Source organism: Carassius auratus, chromosome 14 (genome assembly GCF_003368295.1).
Source record: "Carassius auratus strain Wakin chromosome 14, ASM336829v1, whole genome shotgun sequence".
Lineage (NCBI taxonomy): Eukaryota > Metazoa > Chordata > Actinopteri > Cypriniformes > Cyprinidae > Carassius > Carassius auratus.
The window spans coordinates 2643275-2664373 of NC_039256.1; the positions used below are offsets into that span (position 1 = coordinate 2643275).

The window sequence follows — 21099 nt, forward strand, 5'->3', positions numbered from 1 at the left end:
TAGGATTGACTCGCAACATCTAATATCCGCCAGCCACTCTAAACTGAATGGAAGCCAGAGAGCTCCATGCACGATAGGTCAATTCATTGAATTGAAAATGAAATTACTAGAAAACTAACGGTAAACGTGTAAAGTAAGACAACCTAGAAGAACCAAACAAAGTTAACCACAAATTTGATTGATGAATCAAAATAGAACAATTTCCAAGACGATCTAAACTATCCTCAATGTGCTAAACTACATTGACTAATTGAACTTAACCACGTGTACCTAAATAACCTGATGCCTGCACCAGTACAGTAATTGTCATGGAGGTGTTGTCTTGCTGTTTGCTGTGTTTGTCTGCTTCTTCTGCCTTTGTTTCTCCAGCGATCGACGATGTCTTCACCTAAACACCTCGCCGATCGAAAGGGGGATATGTAACAGAAATGAGTCGAACCAGAGAAATTAAAGAGTCTATCAAAGCGATGTTTGAAACACTGAGCCGAATTCCTCAGGAAGTCATAAATCAATTCTAGTGCCACAAGAACCAAGCAAGATGACCAACCAGCTTGTTCACACAACAGCTTTCAACATTAACACCACTAGAACAATTATTGACAATTTCAATTCGAAGAAGAGAAATTTGGTGTCAAATGTGTTGTTCGTAATTGAAATGCAACACTGGACATCACATGTTCAATTCAATTCAATTCAAGTTTATTTGTATAGCGCTTTTTACAAAACAAATCGTTACAAAGCAACTTTACAGAAAATTATGTTTCTACAATATTTAGTAGTAGCTAGTAGTTTGTGCACATTTGACAGGATTTTAGAAAAAATAAAAATAATAATACAAGACGTAGTCAGCTAGACGATGAACTATCAATATTATTAATTAAGTTATTATATGATTCAGTCACACATTTAGCAATAATTGTTAGTTCTGTTTGTTGATTCAGGGTTAGCATCATCTGAGTCCCTCTGAGGGTCAGCATCATCTCTTCTCAGGTGTTCTGGATCCAGACTGGAGCTTCTGTAAATCCTAGTTACCACGGGATGTAAATTCCGTGGCGAAACATAGAAACAAAATACAGACATCATTAGCATAGCTGCTGATCCAACAAAGTAAAATTAGTTTAACCCAAGCTAAAGAATAAAAATGCACCTTTGATCAGATGCAACTACACTCACAATTAAAAAGATAAATTACTCGAATGCTTGGCGAAAGAGATGTGTTTTTAATCTAGATTTAAACAGAGAGAGTGTGTCTGAACCCCGAACATTATCAGGAAGGCTATTCCAGAGTTTGGGAGCCAAATGTGAGAAAGCTCTACCTCCTTTAGTGGACTTTGCTATCCTAGGAACGACCAAAAGTCCAGCGTTTTGTGACCTTACGTACGCAGGAGCTAAACCATTTAGGGCCTTATAGGTAAGTAATGATAATTTGTAACTGATACGGAACTTAATAGGTAGCCAGTGCAGAGACTGTAAAATTGGGGTAATATGATCATATTTTCTTGACCTGGTAAGGACTCTAGCTGCTGCATTTTGGACTACCTGTAGCTTGTATATTGAAGAGGCAGGACAACCACCTAGAAGTGCATTACAATAGTCCAGTCTAGAGGTCATGAATGCATGAACTAGTTTTTCTGCATCAGAAACAGATAACATGTTTCGTAGCTTGGCAATGTTTCTAAGATGGAAGAATGCAGTTTTTGTAACATTGGAAATATGATTTTCAAAAGACAAATTGCTGTCTAATATAACACCCAGATTTCTGACTGTAGAGGAAGTAACAGTACATCCGTCTAGTTGCAGATTGTAATCTACAAGATTCTGTGTAGTGTTTTTTGGTCCAATAATTAGTATCTCTGTCTTATCTGAATTTAATTGGAGAAAATTATTTGTCATCCAATCTTTTACATTTTTAACACACTCTGTTAGCTTAGATAATTGGGACGTTTCATCTGGTCTCGTTGAGATATATAGCTGAGTATCATCAGCATAACAGTGGAAGCTAATTCCGTATTTTCTAATAATATTACCAAGGGGCAACATGTATATTGAAAATAGAAGGGACGGATCCTTGTGGCACTCCATATTTTACTGATGATAAATGAGATGACTCCCCATTTAAGTAAACAAAATGGTAGCGATCGGACAGGTAGGATCTAAACCATCTTAGAGCCTGCCCTTGAATACCTGTATAGTTTTGTAATCGATCTATGAGTATGTCATGATCTATGGTGTCGAACGCAGCACTAAGATCAAGTAAGACTAGAAATGAGATGCAGCCTTGGTCTGACGCAAGGAGCAGGTCATTTGTAATTTTAAAAAGTGCAGTTTCTGTGCAATGGTGGGGCCTAAAACCTTACTTAAATTCTTCATACAGATCATTTTTATGCAGGAAGGTGCTCAATTGAGCAGACACAACTTTTTCTAAAATTTTAGACATAAATGGAAGATTTGAAATAGGCCTATAATTTGCCAGTACACTAGGATCTAGTTTTGGTTTCTTAATAAGAGGCTTGATAACCACCAGCTTGAATGGTTTTGGGACGTGACCTAAAGATAACGACGAGTTAATGATATTGAGAAGCGGTTCTTCGGCTACAGGTAACAGCTCTTTCAGTAATTTAGTGGGTACAGGATCTAATAAACATGTTGTTGGTTTAGACACAGTGATAAGTTTATTTAGCTCTTCCTGTCCTATGGTTGTAAAGCACTGCAGTTTATCTTTGGGTGCGATGGATGAAACTGAAGTGTTAGATGCTGTAGAATCTACATTTGCTATTGTATTTCTAATGTTATCTATTTTATCAGTGAAGAAATTCATAAAGTCATTACTATTTAACGTTGGTGGAATATTTGAATCAGGTGGCGTCTGGTAATTTGTTAACTTAGCCACTGTGCTAAATAAAAACCTTGGATTGTTTTGGTTTTGCTTAGTTTGTGTATATGCTCTGCCCTAGCAGTTTTTAGAGCCTGTCTAAAGCTGGACATACTCTTTTTCCATGCAATTCTAAAAACTTCTAAGTTAGTTTTTCTCCATTTGCGTTCAAGACTACGAGTTACTTTCTTGAGAGAGTGAGTATTACTGTTATACCATGGTACAGTATGTTTTTCTCTAACTTTTTTCAATTTGATTGTGGCAACAGCTTCTAATGTATTAGAAAAAAAAGTGCCCATGTTGTCAGTAATTTCATCTAATTCATGTGTATTTTTTGATACAAATAGCAGTTGAGATAGATCAGGCAGGTTATTTGCGAATCTTTCTTTGGTGGCTGGAACAATAGTTCTGCCCAGACGGTATCGCTGCGACATATAGTTAATATCAGTTATACGCAGCATGCACGATACAAGGAAATGGTCTGTAATATCATCACTTTGAGGTACAATATCTATAGCAGTAAGATCGATTCCATGCGATATAATTAAATCTAGTGTATGATTAAAATGATGAGTGGGCCCGGTGACATTTTGCTTGACTCCAAAGGAGTTTATTAGGTCAGTAAACGCAAGTCCTAAATATCATTTGCATTATCAATGTGAATATTAAAATCTCCCATGATTAGCGCCTTATCAACTGTAACTAGAAGGTCTGAGAGGAAATCTGCAAATTCTTTTAGGAATTCTGTATACGGCCCTGGTGGTCTATATAGAGTAGCCAGAGCAAGAGATACATTTGATTTCTTTTGCATGTCTGACAGAGTAACATTTAGCAGAAGTATTTCAAAAGAGTTAGACCTGTATCCTGTTTTCTGAGTAACATTGAGAATATCACTATACATGTAAGCCCATGAGATCGAGTTAAACACTTCCACTGACTTCCCCCCACCTAGCAGAACCAGACTGAAATTCCTAAGGGGGGGAAGGGGCTTTGAACCTCTTCACAGAACATCCCTATGTCAGAGAGTGACAAAGAAACTTCTTTTTGTACATATATATGGACCAGAATGAACTCAAAAGGACTCATAAATGAATCAGTCCATCGCTTCACTCCATATTCATTTATGTGTAACCCACACATTTGATCATGTTATAATCACTTATTGTGTATGTTTTTTTTTTATAACTATGGCATAGCTTAACGATTCATAATTGTGTTTGGTATGTGTGTGATTGAATCTGCTTGCTTGATATTGTCCTGACAATCATTTATTTGTAAAATATATCATAACCTGGTAATAGGAATCATGTCCAAAATTAGACCCTGCAAGGCAGGAAAATTCGGACCACATGCTAGGTAAGATAAACATATGATTTATGATACCCCCGAGCCAAGACAATATCTGATTGGTCAAGACAACATTTGAGGTGTGGCCTACCTCTTGAAGCTCATCAAGAGAATGCCAAGAGTGTGCAAAGCAGTAATCAAAGCAAAAGGTGGCTACTTTGAAGAACCTAGAATATGACATATTTTCACACTTTTTTGTTATGTATACGTATAATTCCATAGATAATTGCACATGTGTTAATTCATAGTTTTGATGCCTTCAGTTTGAATCTACAATTTTCATAGTCATGAAAATAAAGAAAACTCTGTCCAAACTTTTGGTCTGTACTGTATATATTTATATTTTATATACGTGCTGTCAGGGGAAGGGCTCTGAGCTCGGGAATGGCGCGGACCTAGAGTACCCCCGCTTCCCCGTTTATTTATAAAGTGAACTCAAAGTGAGGAGATGGGGTGGAGGAGGGATGCTGATAAACCGTCAATGGATAGAGGTAAGTCAGCGATATTTATACTATGGGATTGATTACTTGATTATGGTTCACCTGTGTTGATAAGGCTAAGTATCTGACGCACTCCTCCCGAATCTTATTAAAAAAAGTTATACAATGTCATACAAGTAAGCTTTGCTGATAGTTGAACGGAGAAGGCAAAGGTTGGCTCAACCGGGAGCACTCTTGCAGCGCCTGACAGGAAATTCAATACTAAGGATGATTTGGTTGTCTACGAGGGTAGACGCTGTGAGGCTTACTTGAATAATTGTTTAGCAAATCCAATGAGCTGCTTCCTATAACAAGTCAGAAAAATCTTGGTGCAGTCATTTTATTCGAAATTAAGCGTGCAAAAAATAAATTGAATTTCCTCTGCCAGTGTACCCAGAATAGGTGCCATGCAATATGGACATTGACAAATCATCATTTTGTCAGCACGTTAGATCGATTGGTACATATCGACGATGTAATGGTGCATGGGTGGAGTAATAGAAAGATTCTTTATTCTTGTCAGAGAATAGCTTGCCATTTTAACCATGCAGGTGCACGAAAAAGCCTATGGAATCACCAATAATCGAAAAATATACTTTCGGACGTACTGATAAACTGGCATTAAATATAAAAAACTATATTTAAAACAGCTAGTTCATGTAGTCGGCACTTCTGTCATCTCGCTTGTCCTGTGACAAATTTTCTGCATCTACGTACGGAAGTTATCAGTGTAAATGTTCTGCAAAATCAGTCAACGGTGCAAAAACAATAGTAGATTTAAAGTCCAACAATTTAACCCTAATATGGACGTAAACAAACGCCTTAAACATAAGGTATTCAAAAACAGGTAAGTTCATTTATTTGGAGTGAGTTCGGTTGAACTGATGCCTTGGTCATACGTGGGACCCACGGAAACAACAATGAGATGCATTCTAACGTAACTGTTGCATTAAACTCCGTTAGTGAGAGCTTGTTTAAAATATGGCATGTATCGGATTACCTGTTAAAGTACAATAGAATACCTTATATCTGCAAACGATGTATGTCTATTTGTGGATGGAGACTTCTTCACCGCCTACAGGCTCAAATCATCCTTTGAGAGCACGGGCGAACATGAAATGCAATGCTGAGATAGGATAACGGAGCAGTTTGTTTTTTTAAACGATTAATCTAGCGATTATTTTTTCCGATGCATCGATTAATCTAACGATTAATTTTTTCAGACCAATTCGATTTCGATTATCTCCCCATTAATTGACTACTAACAATTTATATATGTTGATTTACATATCTGAATGAAAGAAAACATGAATTCCTTAACATTCCAATATATGTTTATTGCTCTTAAAATTACAAAATAAAAGACTGACTAAGAATGCATTACTTTGCACTTGTATAGAAATAGCATTCAATAAAACCTTGAAGCCTTGAAAACACATAGCTTACTGAAACAAGCTTACTGAACACATAGGGCCTAGCTTACTGAAAAAAAGTTCTTCTTTCAGATGAAAATAACAACAACTTGATGTCTAGCATTCAATAACAAAGGTCACACAAAATACTTGTTTAGAGCAATTGAAAGAATACAGTAACCAATGTAAACTTGAGGGCTTTAAGCTAATACAGAGAGTGCTTTTCCAAAAAAAATAAAATAATAATAATTAACAATGGGAGCTAGCAGCCTGTCATGGAGAAAAAAAAAAAAACTCTGAATGCTCCACGTGAAACTTTGGCGTTCTGCCCTTTTTCTATCGTGTGTCTAATGATTTTGGTTAATATGCACGAGGGGGAGAGAGAGAGAGAGAGAGAGAGAGAGAGAGAGAGAGAGAGAGAGAGAGCGAGCAAGACAGCGCTCGTGTAGTTTGAAGACTGTGAGTGCGTGAGTGGGCGTGAAACTTTGGTGTTTCGCCCTTTTTCTATCGTGTTTAATGATTTTGATTAATATGCACAAGGGAGAGAGAGAGCAAGAAGCGCTTGTGTTGTTTGAAGACTGTGAGTGTGCGCGCACAGCTGGGGCTCTCTCTCGTACGCGCCGTCAGGCACAGCAGTCATACATCACTCACCGATCAAATAAGGCTTTGATCAGCCTCCAAAAATAAAGATCAATGCAGAAAAACCCCTGGATTGGTTAAATAACATTGGACAGAATGTTGATCCGGCCATGCTTGCAAGCAAATGGGTTAATAGCATTTATGTGCTATTCGCTTCCAAGTGGTTTCTAAAGAAATTTACTTGCCTGTTTTTCGTATTACGGTCCTAAAAAGGCAACAGAAATTTTACTCACACTTGCTGTCCTGCGTCAAAACAAGAGGGCAGTTGTGTTTTAGATGAATTTTGAGTGATCATGCCAGTGAATGGTGAAATAGGTCCCTAAATAAATTGGTCCTGCCAGAATACTTGCATGGAAATTAAAATGTAAAATTAAATTAATGCGTTTAGCAGACGCTTTTATCTAAAGCGACTTACAGTGCATTCTGGCTATCGATTTATTATTATTTTTTTTACCTATCATGAAACTTATGTCTGTATCATTTCAGTGAGGTTTAAATGTGCGCGGTAAGGTGAATGTAATGTCTTGGACATTTCAGTGTGGATGAAGACTCTGGAAATAATGCCTTGGCTTCGTGGTTAAAAGTGGCATCGTCATCCGACGGAACTACGTTTGTGTCTGTCTTCCAAATCTATGCGCACTCCACACTCCAGATCAGCAGGTGGCGGTAATGCACCTTTACGCTGGTTTGCCAAAACCGCCATAAAACACTAGTAGAAGAAGACGGAACTGTGTCATGACGTCATTTAACAAATTTTAGCCGCGAACCTGCTTTTAGCGTCTTCGCCTGAAAATGTATTGGTTTACGTCACGCGGTCTGCACCGCTAGAGGAAGTGAGAGAGGCTTGCTGCGGTGAGAACTGGGGTGCGGCCAAGGCTGGTTGAATGCCTGCTGCTGCTGCTGCTGCTGCAGTCCAGCGCTCGAGGAGAGCTCGGTGCTTGCACAGTCTATTGGCCACAACGTGTGGCTTGGCGAGGAGAGCAGCTGTCGCGATGACGCTTAATGGTGCTCAACGGCAGTGTTTGGCTGGAAAGGAATGACCGCGGGTCCAGCAAAAGCAGCAGATCGGATAAATCCCTGGTATAGCTCTCTTCGTTGGTAGGAAAATTGGGTCTGTGATAAGGTGACAGACAAAGCGAACCAGCATGCTGATAAACCGCCAATGGATAGAGGTAAGTCATATATACTATGGGATTGATTACTTGATTATGGTCCACCTGTGTTGATTAGGCTAAGTATCTGACGCGCTCCTTCCGAATCTTGTTAATAAAACATAATTTAATGTACATTTCAACTGTTTGGGGACAAGTATAAAGGAAGCTTGTATCTTTATTTTCCAGTTCATGGAATCTTTATATTCCTTGTAAAGCTGCTATGTTTAACAGCATTTCTATCAATGTCTGCCATAAAATTACCATGTTTTGGTACTCACCGACTTCCTGTTCTGGGTCAATGCACTGGTTGCATTCAGGATCGCGAGCCTCCTCGATCGGAGTGTTTGCTGACTGTGGTCTTGTTTTAAGGGAATGTTCTTTATCAGATGTATCCAACAAAAGCAGCATAAAAGGGTTAGTGGGACGATAGTGTGCTTATCAATGAAACTTTCTCCTCTAGTGTTCGCTCTCCCTTGAAATGACTGTTGTCCCGCCCATACCGGGGCACTTCCCTGGTTTGCCTTGTCTTTTCATTTATGAAATGGAGCGATCTTACTGTCGCTATGTCATGCCATGCTATGCATGCATAAATTTGTATTGGTGATGGACTGGAAATGAGAATTTATTGACTGTCATGACATGTCACGACCAACTCGTGAGTGGACATTTCGTTAATGACAACCCTGGCTTTGCATCTATTAACAAGCACCATACAGCATCCCTTAGCCGCTTTAAGTAATAGACTTGTTTACAATAGTCAACAGATTTATAGCAGGGGTCTAACAACCTCAGCACTACAGTATATAAAGCACATTTTTAATGCATCATGTGTAAAAGCATCAAAAGCTTTTGAATTTGCGTTGAAAGAATGGTCAAGGTATCTAAGCACAGACATTTAATATTTTTGAGACTTATTAACTGAGATGGCAAGCACCCAAGCAATCACCTAACACTATTTGAGCAACAACCCAGATCCCCCAACTGTCAGCTATCCATATTCTGCAAATGATTTAAAAGTGTTATATGATGCTCTTTTAAAGATCTTTATTTTGTGTATTTGGTGTAACAGAATATGTTGACATGCTTTAATGTTCAAAAAACATTATTGTAGTTCTACTTTGGCCCACCTCTCTCATATGCCTCTTTTTCTACAAAGCCCCTCCCTCTGACAAGTACAGTCTGCTCTGTTTAGCCAGCTGACCAAGTGCATTGTGATTGGCCAAACACCTAAAGCACGCATTAGAAATGTAACATCCATTTGCAAAACTGTGAGCTTCAGCTTTGAACATAAATGTAAAGACAGTAAATAATGTCCTTAGTTTGTCCATTAATGCAAGCCAGAAAGAGGAACAGATCATGGGGCAGACACAGTGATGATGCTCGGATGTATTTGCAACACAAGTGGTCAATAAGAAAGCTGACTCCACTGTGATGTGGCCATGTCTCTCTCTAACTCACACACACGACGTGATACTCTACACGGCGCAAAACTCTGCATTTGAACAGTCAATAGCAAATACTTAAACTATTAAGAAAACATACTTACAGTAGCTGATTCAGAATAAGTGCCAGATAGCCATAGCAAAGTTGGAATTGACCCATTTAGAAATAGCCTTTGCACAGCCAGCCTTGTAGGCTACTCTCCTAGGTTCACAAAACTGTTGTCCATAAAATGTGTTGCACAAATTCGAACATCTAGGTCGTGCTGTTCTGTTGTAAATAAATCTTAGCCAATGCATCTCCTTTCGTAAAGCTAAATAAAGTGCTTTTGCTTTTACACAGAAACACGGTGTCTACCTGACATGGCTGCATCAACACTACTTACAGTTCCAAAAAACAACGCCTTATTTCTTTGCATGAACATTTGGGCAGCATTACGCAAGTATTTCCACATCATGACATAGAGATGTGGGTCGTGTTTGGTCTGGATCAGCCTCTTCTTTTAGATAGAATAAAGTGGCCTAGTGGTTAGAGAGTTTGACTCTTAACCCTAGTGTTGGGGGTTCAAATCTCAGGCTGGCAATGCCACGACTGAGGTGCCCTTGAGCAAGGCACTGAATCCCCAACTGCTCCCCGGGCGCAACAGCATAAATAGCATAAATGGTGTTCACGGTGTGTGTGTGTTCACTGCTGTGTGTGTGCACTTTGGATGGGTTAAATGCAGAGCACGAATTCGGAGTATGGGTCACCATACTTGGCTGAATGTCACTTTCACAAATAGCCACATAACACACTAAAGAAAAATAGAAATGACATCATATGACCCCTTTGCAATTTTAAGAAAATACCTTATCAAGCCAAATATGTTTTTTTAATGTCCAATTAAGTTTAGATTTCTTATTCAGCTCTGCTAATAGATGCTGTGATTCTGATCTTCCTTTTTTTCTGCTGTCAGATTATGGTTATATCCATGATGAAAGTGGAGCAGACAGTATGGAACGCATGTCGATATTAAACCGAAAATCTTTTTATGTCATTAACTTGTACCGCAGCTGCTAAAATTCAGTACACAAAACAAGGCTTACATTTATATTTTAAGCTGGGATAGATCTTGGGTGGCATGCTTTTACTTAGTGTGGCAGTTACCAACAAATGCCACCCTGGTTGATCCACCCTGTATATAAATGAGCTGTTATATTATTTTTCAGGTGTTGGTCATATGTCGGTCGCATATCTCCAGGAGGTCAGACTCTTTCCATTGGAAATGGTTGTGGAATAAAATCCATTGTTGAACATGAGTTTCTCCATGCACTGGGATTTTGGCATGAACAGTCAAGATATGACAGAGATAATTACGTGACCATCAACTTTGCAAACATCATTAAAGGTTGCTTTATCTTTGTTATTATTTTAAATGTTGTAAAATAGTAATTTGATCCATCTGCTTTACTGATCCTGATGCTGAAATGGAAATTCAAATAAACAGCATTTACAGTCAATAAGCAATTCATGTCTGCAATAGTCTTTATTTTCAGGGCAGGAGAGCAATTTCGTAAAATACAGTGAGAACCAGACCACCACCCAAGGCACGCCCTATGATTACTACTCTGTGATGCATTATAATAAAAACGCCTTCAGCAACGGTAATGGAAATACAATCATTACAAAGCTTCCTGAGTTCCAAGATGTGATTGGTCAACGCCTGGACTTCAGTGAATATGATGTGATTGAGCTCAACACCCGCTATAAATGCAGTGAGTAATTTCCACAATATTCTTTGGTCTTAATGTGTTCTGTAACATCACTGTGGAATTGTGGTTGTTAAATATCTCATTGTTTGGATTACAGTTTTCTTTTTTTTTTTTTTTTTGTTTGCTCAACCACGATTTTTGAAACTATGGCTCCTTTTCTATTAAATTCATCACACAAAATCACAAAACATCCACACAGCATGCAAGGCATGATGCATCTCTTTTAAAAGCAATCACTTCTTTCAATCACAGTTTGGCATAGCACTCGCACACATATATGTACAAACATACACTGCATATACAGCATGTATGCACCTGATCAACTTCATGGTTTTTGATCTCAACTGAGTCTACACTTAATGGCTTGAGATCTATAATGACACTATTGGCTTGTTAGAGGTGCTATACAGCAGAATTGGTACTTTATAGCACCTTATAGAAATATTTCTATTTTTCCATCAGCTACTGTTAGAAACTTAGGTGTCATTCTAGACCCATCACTAACCTTGGATAACCACATTAGCAAACTCTTCAAAGCTGTTTTTTTTTTTCAACTACATCGAATTGCACAACTTCGTCCTTTTCTCAGTAGAAAAGATGTGGAATCATTAGTGCATGTCACGGTGTCAGTCTCTGTTTTCCTGGGTGTTCCCTAGTGAGCTCACTTCTCCTTAGGCACTTCACCATAGGCACTTTAATTCCTCTAGTCTGGTCCTGTCTTCACAGTAATTGCACTCCAATTAAATCGCACAGGTGCTGACAATCCTTTGTCATTAGTCCCCATATATATAGCTGTCCTTCTCTGTTGTCTGTATGGAGTCCTTACCCTATGTGTATCGATGTTTCTCATCTCCCGAGACTTCCCCTTACCTTCTCGTTTTTCTGAGTTCCCGATTCATCCGGTTCCCTGTTTTGTTTTGTTGGTCTTCCAAGATTGTTTATTTTGTATTTCCCTTTTTGTACAATAAACCATACGTGCAATTGGATCCACCCTCACCTTGTGTTTTCCTAAAACCCAGTCGTCACAGAAGGACTCCATCCACAAGGATCCAGCGGTATGTCTGCTGCCATTTTCTCCCCAGCAAGCGGGAGAAAGGTGGCTTTGAGGGCTCTCGCCTAGTGGTGTTTCGGGGGACCAGGGGAGGTCGCTCCGGAGCAAACAGTCGGGAGGAGGTCTGGCAGCGATCTCCACTGTGGGCTCCCGTTGATCGGGGTTCGGTTGGGGGCCGCCATTTCCCCAGTCTGTCCCAAGAGGAGAAGGGAGACGCAAATCGGCCGAGCCAGCGCCGTGGTACCAGATGCTGTTCCGGAGACCGAGGCGATGCTCAATGCTGTTCCAGAGGCCGAGGTGGTGACCGATGCTTTTTCGGAGGCCGAGGCGGTGACCGATGCTTTTCCGGAGGCCGAGGTGGTGACAGATGCTGTTCCGGAGGCCGAGACGGTGCCAGAGGCCGTTCCCGATGTGGTGCCCGATGCTGTTCCGGAGGCCGAGGCGGTGCCCGATGCTGTTCCGGAGGCCGAGGCGGTGCCCGATGCTGTTCCAGAGGCCGAGGGCGTTCCCGAGGCAGTGCCCGCTGCTGTTCCGGAGGCCGAGGCTGTTCCCGAGGAGGTGCTCGATGCTGTTCCAGAGGCCGAGGCGGTGCCCGCTGCTGTTCCGGAGGCCGAGGCGGTGCCCGGTGCTGTTCCGGAGGCCAAGGCAGTGACCGAGGCGGTGCCCGAGGCCGTTCCAGAGGAGTGCCCGAAGCAGAGGTGTCTCGCGTCTCCACAGGCAGTCCAAAGTTTAGTCAGGTGCCCATTGACTGTCCAGAGTTGAGTCAGTTCCCGGTTGTTCCCTCCATGGACCTATGTTTTTGTGTTTGTTTTCTGTTTATCTCCTTCTTTGGACCTGGCCCTCCGTCCCTCCCCTTTATCCTCCGCCGGTCCACCACCCTCCTGGACTCCTTGTTTTTTATTCCACCTCTCCTGCCTCTGCCTTTCTATTTTACCTGGTTGTCCTGTCTTTGTCTCTCCATTCCACCTGGTTGTTTGTCTCTGTCTATCCATTCTATCTGGTTCTCCTGTCCCTGTTTCCTGTCCCTCCCCCTAGTCCGCCGCCGCTCCTACCTCTTTTTCTGTTGGGTTTTCCTGGGTTTCAGGTGGAGCATCTGGCAGCTGCTCCGTAGGGGAGGGGGTAATGTCACGCTGTCAGTCTCTGTTTTCCTGGGTGTTCCCTAGTGAGCTCACTTCTCTTTAGGCACTTCACCATAGGCACTTTAATTCCTCTAGTCTGGTCCTGTCTTCACAGTAATTGCACTCCAATTAAATCGCACAGGTGCTGACAAACCTTTTCTCATTAGTCCCCATATATATATCACCAAAGACGCCCTGTTTATGCAACGAATCCACAAGCAACACCTGAAGTTCCTGTTTGGACTGCGTATTACGAAAACCAACCTTATAATGTGCAGCAATCTTCATAAGATCAACCCTATTAATTTGGAACAACTCAGCTTGCGTCGGATTCGCAATGAAATTCGTTAATTCAAACATGATTTATAAACGTCTCAGGTTAAAGAGAAAAACAATAAAGCACTACACAATCCAAAAAAAATGCCCATCAAAGTCTGTGATTCAACAAAGTTACAAAGTAACAAATTCAAGTGTGAACAGATCAAAAAGATCACACGAAGTCACACAAAATCCAGATCAATCCCGGACGAGCCCCCAAATATGTTACGGCCCATTACCATTTCAAGGCTCGTGAATTCTAAGGACACAGGCCGAACATATAACAAAGAAGAATCACAACCCCTGATGTGAATTCCAAGACGTCTCTATTTAATTAAAGTTCAAAATCAAACATTCACAAATAATATTTATAATAAAGAAAACAATCTAATGGATGATAAAGAGAACAAACAGTTCACGGGTAGGAAAACTAAGAAAACAGTTCCCTAACTACACCTGCTCTCAGAGTAAAGTTCTTACCTGGCTACCGAAAAATAAAAACAGGTGAGTCTTCCGGACATCTGCTTCCCTCGCTCAGTTCTTACTAAATAAGCAAACGTGAACTAATAAATAAATACATACACCACCCGCAAATGAACAATAAGAAATATACTAAATATCAAAACACAGCTTTATACGTTAAACCTAAGCTTAACATAAGACAAACAAAAACCGCCTCCAAGAGGCGATAAGAGACGCTGATGAATGGGAAGCGGAGAGAAAGAGAGCACCGCCATTGCCGTCTCGGAGCCTTTTATCCGGTATCCCCGATGACGTCACATAATTCTCGCATAAGAAATCCTCCCACAACGCCACCTACGGACTCAGAAATAATTAATCACACAGATACACATAACACTGTCCTTCTCTGTTGTTTGTATGGAGTCCTTACCCTATGTGTATCGATGTTTCTCATCTCCCGAGACTTCCCCTTACCTTCTCGTTTATCCGAGTTCCCGTTTCATCCGGTTCCCTGTTTTGTTTTGTTGGTCTCCCAAGACTGTTTATTTTGTATTTCCCTTTTTGTACAATAAACCATACTTGCAATTGGATCCACCCTCACCTTGTGTTTTCCTAAAACCCAGTCATCACAGTGCATGCATTTATTACCACTCGCTTAGACTATTGTAACGCTCTTTTCTCTGGCTTACAAGCTCAGTTCATCGTTCGTCTGCAGTACATTCTAACTTCTGCTGCCAGATTATTAACTTCCACGAAAAAATGTTTTTACATCAACCCCCCTTGTTATCAATGTTTGTTGCTTTGGTGTACCATGTTCAGCGTACTTGAGCTCGGGAAAAGTTTTATATAAATTAAAGGTCCCGTTTTACGCGCTTTTTTGAAGCTTTGATTGTGTTTACAATGTGCAATATAACATGTGTTCATGTTTCGTGTGAAAAAACACAGTTTTTTTCACACAGTTCACCTATCTGTATACTGCTGTTTTCACTGTCACAAAAACGGGCTGATGACTTCCTTGTTCTATGAATCCCCTCCTTCAGAAATACGTAACGGGTTCTGATTGGGCCAGCGGTTCCTGTGCTGTGATTCGACAGCAGCTGAGAGCAGGCTGTCCTCCTGGTAACGCGATTGGGCTAGAACGCACGTGCTGGAGATGTATTTATAGTCACAGGAGCGTTTTTACTGACGAGATGTGCATGAAAACCGCATTTGTTTTTTTGCACAGCCCTAACATCTAGTTAACAAAGATAAACAGCGTTGCCCTTTGTGTAATAAGTTACAGAAACTGTTAAACGCACCAACTTAAATAATAAAATACACTTACCAGTTGTGGTCCATAAACAACGCCTTCTCCAGACAAAGAGGGAACTGCTCCATCTTTTCCACAAGTTGTCCTCAGCAAGCTGTCCTCAGCAAAATGAGCTGCACATAGTTTTACAATGTGCATTATAATTTTCGGGAACCGAGTTAAACATAAATTGTAACCATTAATCTCACAGTACAGCGTTCCTGGGAAGCCCAAACAAAGGTGATTGGACTCAGAGACGAAAAAACTGCGTTTCAACAACATGGCGACAAAAACAAACAGCTCTTCCTTCTTCTCCGTCGGAGGGCAACAAGGCCACGCCCCCTGTTTGTGAATTCATGTGGGCGGTGGTTAGTCAAAAAAACTGTTTTAGTGACGTTATTACTACAGGAACTAGAAGGCTGTAGTCCAAACGGGTCGTTTTTTGTAGGCAAATTCTGTTAAATCAAATATCTCGCTTGGCATTGAACTTTGAGCTTTAGAATTTTACAGATATTATTTATACTCTAACAACAACATTACACACTAACTAAAGTTTAAAACATGGAATCACGAAGAAGGGGACCTTTAAACATATTATTATAACTTTAATTGTATGCATTTTCATTATATATGTACAAGATACTGTAAACCGAGATTAAAGTGTAAAGATTTATTTGTTTATTAAAACATTACATTTTTGATTTCTAATTAATTAAAATAGATATATTTACACTAACGTGAAAGGCAAGGGAGTAATTATTTCTTCTTTAAAACTCTGAGTTTTTAAATAAGTGTGGCATTTGAATGTCACTGTTCCCCAAAATCAAATGCGAGCTGTTCGTTTTCAATGATTTGTATTATGAGAAGAGTTCAAGCATTTTGTAAAACAAGAATTTAGCAAAAAGCTTGTTTTACAATTGCAAACTGAAGGTGAAGCAGATAATATGCTTCAGTTCAGTTCAGATTTTGGATGTAAAGTGTGTAAGCAATTTTAAATCTTTGTACGAAAGAATGCTGACTGGCAAATGTAATGAATTACCATGCAAAAACATTTACATATATCAGAGCCCCTCACTCTGTCAATTTATTTTGGAATAGTAAACCACTGACATAATCTCTTACATATATGAAAAAGTTATAATAAATGTAGTGTACAAAGACATGATGATTTTGATTGTTTGTGTGCATTACAGCTTCATCAATCTCTTTCCTTGATCACTGTAGTTTTGATGATGAATCTCTGTGTCAGATGAGTGTCTGTTCTACTGGGGATTATGGCTGGCAAAGATTAAATTCACTGAGTGGCATCAGTGTGACTGACCACACTTACCTGGGCAAAGAACAAAATGGTGAGATGTGTTACAATCAGTGAATGTGACATTTCTGTTTTGATAAAGTTTCTGATATGTGCATTTGCATAGAATGAATGATGAATTAGAACTATCCCAAAAAAAATGATTCATTTCCATCTACCCTCATTACTGCAGGTGCGTCGTTCTTCATGCACTTCAGCACTGAGGGCAAAAACCAGTCAGACACAGCCAGACTAGAGAGCAAGACAATGACCCCTACAAGAGACTGCAAAGTCCAGTGCCTGCAGTTCTACTACTATCACAGTGGCAATGAATCTGACCAGCTCAACATCTGGATTCGAGAGTACCAGAATGATATGGACAGTAGAGGAACTCTCAGTCTAATGGATCAGATTACAGGTCTGCCTCTTTATACTTACCAAACATGTAAGCCTGTATATCAAGATGTTCCTTAAATTTTCAAAATCACTGACAGTTTAATTTCTCGCAGGACCCCCTGGTAATTACTGGAAATTCCATCATGTGCCACTGAATGCTAATAATACCTTCCAAGTTGTATTTGAAGCACGTAAAAGAGCTGGAAACAACAGTGGAGGCTTTTCACTGGATGATATCAATATTTCAGAGACTGAGTGTCCCCACGTGTGGCAGATAAGAGACTTTAATGTTTTGAACAATAGTGAGCCATCCACTTCAGTGTACAGTCCATTGTATTACTCCAGTGATGGTTATCGCTTTCAGGCTCGCTTAATGATGTATCCAAATTACTTTTATATATCTGTTCGTCCTGTATCTGGTACATATGACGAACAGTTACAGTGGCCTTGTCCATGGAGACAAATAACCTTCCAGATGCTTGACCAGAATCCACACATACAGAAGCAAATGTCCTTGGAGCTAAGCCTCACGACTGAACCTGATTCGGCTTCTTCTAGTGAGCTCTAATGCAATTAAAAAAAAAAAAAAATGATTATTTTTACATAGTTGAAGATCAGAGTTGTTATACAAAGCTTTAAGTCTTTTAAAAAGGCTTTTTCTCCCTAATAGGGTATTATTGGGCCAATCCTCGAAATGGTGGAAATCAAGTCATAATCGGCAGTGAGTCTGTATTCGTGGGTGCTTGGGTTGTTTATCCATATTCCATAATCAAATATGATCTGACTAGAAGAGAGTTTGTAAAGGGTGATGACATCATATTTCTATTCAGCATGCAAGGTAGGTTTTATAATGTAGCCACAGAAAACAAGATCGACTTCTTAAGTGAAAGTTCTTAGATAGTTCACACAATTATTTTTTTTTTAACTATATGTCATTGAAAATTCTGCCATGTATTACTCACCCTCATGTCGTTGCAAAGCCGTAAGAGCTTTGCTCATCTTCAGAGAAAATATTATGATATTTTTTATAAAATCTTCAATAATTCTTCTCCAAGTCAAAATCCTCTGCCATTATGGAGAGTACCACGAGTCCATGACACATGTGCGTGATGTTGCTGGTACACGCATGTGCTGTGCCTTGTTTACAAGGACTTGAATTTCATGACAGTATCTTCATTTGTTTTCTGAAGATTAACAAAGGTCTTATGGGTTTGAAATTACATGAGGGTGGATAATTAATGACAACATGTTCAGTTTTGGGTGAACTATCTTTTTAAGAGCAAACTACACACAATTAGAATGATGATAAATATTCAGTTGTATGCTGATATTTTTCCATTGTGTCTCACTTTCTGAGAACCAATTTACATAAATGTTGTTCACCAATCCAGATATCTCAGGGCTACTTGAGAAGGACTCTCTACCCTGCCCTAAAGTAAGTGTGGAGAAATTAAATGTTTCTCTGGATGCGACTGCCCAGCAGGGACCATGTGTTCCAAGGTGAATGTCCTTTTAACCATTGTTGTATCATCATTCAAAACACACAAAGCTATAATAAAATATACATAATTAAAAATATAAAAAAATATAAACAATATAAAAATACAGTCACCATTGTATTTAAGAAATAATGTATAAGAGTGTAATGTATGTTGTGTGAATATATTTACAACTAAAGGGCAATGTTTTACCATTTGTATGTCTAATTTATTTTGAAATTATACTACAAAATTAATTTAGCATGTGATGATAAAAACCTAACAGTTTCTTTTTCTTTTCTTTTTTTTGGTTTACCAGAGTTCTTCCTACAGCTTCACCAGGACCCACTGAGTAAGACATAGTCTCATAGTAACAATTTTTCATAAGGTTGAGGACCACTTCTTTATTGTTTCATTGTAATATGTGACACTAAACCACAAAATCAGCCATAAGGGCCCTTTTCATATCTTAATGGAACATGATATTTATTTAATATCCTAATGATTTTTGCCATACATGAAAAATCTATAATTTTGACCCATACAATGTTTATTTTTATTTACTTCTTGGTTACGGCTAAAATTATCCCAAAGCGATTTAAGACTCTTTTTTTAAGGTTCTGTAGTCCAGGGTCACATATGTGACCATAAGTAAAATGCTGTGCAATACTGTGAATATAGTCAAAGGTAAAGTGTGCTGTTAGACACAACACACACTATATTATTAACAATATTTATCTTACCATGTGTGCTTCTTTTCCTTTAGTGAATGTGCTGGCATCATGGCTTCCTCTCTGATCATCGTTGTGGTTTCCTTTCTTTTGCTAATGAGTTAAAAATGAGGAATCACTATTTTTAACCATATGTCTGACTACACATGAGTTCAGTGCCAAAGAACAGCATCTATCTTCAGCTTCCTCCTTCATGATCATTAAATGTGAATTGTTAATTAATACATTGTTTATACATTTTTCTATATTCATTTAACACCAATCAATATTACATTTTATTTTTTAATCATTATGTTTACAAATTTATTATCAGACTTTCATAATGTATGATTATACATTCTTTGTTTAAAAATACTAATCTAACCTTTTTTTAATTGGATAAGTAATAAAACAATGCTGCAAGTACTGTAACTAATTAAATAAATATTACAAAAATGTTCAAGTTTATTGTATGATTTATTGAATGTAAGACAAATTGTTTTATGAAAAGGGGCATACAAACTCAACCTGTAAATGCAAGATTTTGGTGGCATTGGCACATGATAGAGCTGCCACTGTGAACAAAAACTGCAAAGGCCAGGGTATACTTCAAACTAATTCATTTTCATTGTTCATTTGGGGGCAAAAAGAAGTTCAAAAAGGCTGAGTGACTGTATACTGTTTTCAAAAATTCGATTAGCCCCATTTCAGCACAGCCAAAGAGCTCAGAGACAGCCTCCATGACCGTTACTGGACAAACAAGAGTTTAGAATTTCCCTCAAAGTCATGAAGCTACAAACTTAAAAACAGCCTTGGATTAAAAGAGAAGTTTGTGTATTGTGGAAGGAATGTAGAAGGGCAGAAAGAAAATGTAGAAAGGGCAAATTACAAGTTTCTTATCAGTTATTGCAAAATATTTGGTCAAATTTCAAGATTCAGTTGCTTTGCAAAGTTCTAAATATTTGTCCGATCTGATTTGTCCAAATTCCCAAAGCTTATGTTCTCTAGCATTAATTCTGTATTAAATCTTCCTTCTTGGATTGGTGTTGGTCATAGCCCAGAGTTGTGTGAGAAGTTTTCAGCGTCTTCATGAGTAAAATTGCATGTAATAAATCTCAGAGTAGTTATGAACTCATTACAGCAGTTTTGGTATTTACCTCCTATCTCGCACTTGCTCTCTTGGTGTTATACCAACTACACTACTAATGGAAGTGTTGGACGCAGTAGCACCAAATATTATTTCCGTTATCAACATTTCCTTTCAGACAGGTTCATTTCCATCCTGTTTTAAAGACTGATCAATTAACATATAACACTATGTGGTGATGACGTAGAAGGACTACATGAGAACCACTATAGATAAGTTCACTCTGCTGCCTTGTTATTATTTTCATACACACTGCACTATAATGCGATTCATGCAAAATACATAGATTTGGCCGTTACAAAGTCTCTATATAAATATGCGTACATCATCTGCAGATATAAGGTATTTCATTGCACTTTAACAAGTAATCTGAACGTCATACTGTATATATGTGCAGTGGTGGACGAAGTACACAAATCAAGTACTTGAGTAAAAGTACAGATACATAAAATAAAATATTACTCCAGTAATAGTAAAAGTACTCCTTTTTCAATTTTACTCAAGTGAAAGTACAAAAGTACTCTATTTTTTATGTACGTAAGTAAAAAAGTACTGAAAGATAGATGTTTGCAATTTTATATAGGTTACTTAATTTAATTTTATATTAGCACATATTTTTTATAATCCTACTGCTCAAAATACCTGGGATTTTTTCCAAAATAACCACTATATGGAGTCAAGATATATTTTTGTTGTTGATATGGACTATGTTGATGAGAGTGATGTTAACTGTGAAGTTTACA

General features: G+C 38.8%; 1 protein-coding gene across 2 annotated transcripts in view; it reads left to right on the top strand.

Annotated features, from left to right (window-relative positions):
* LOC113113425 (meprin A subunit beta-like) overlaps positions 1-19635 on the top strand; it is a 42218-nt gene extending 22583 nt beyond the window's left edge. For both annotated transcript variants that reach the window (XM_026279604.1, XM_026279605.1), the window contains exons 7-15: positions 10552-10730; positions 10879-11097; positions 16525-16680; positions 16819-17043; positions 17135-17578; positions 17692-17859; positions 18413-18521; positions 18819-18851; positions 19266-19635. In XM_026279604.1, the coding sequence (XP_026135389.1) occupies positions 10552-10730; positions 10879-11097; positions 16525-16680; positions 16819-17043; positions 17135-17578; positions 17692-17859; positions 18413-18521; positions 18819-18851; positions 19266-19335 (1603 nt within the window). In that variant the 3' untranslated portion in view covers positions 19336-19635. The remainder of the gene's footprint in view (positions 1-10551; positions 10731-10878; positions 11098-16524; positions 16681-16818; positions 17044-17134; positions 17579-17691; positions 17860-18412; positions 18522-18818; positions 18852-19265) is intronic.
* The last annotated feature ends 1464 nt before the right edge of the window (positions 19636-21099 follow it).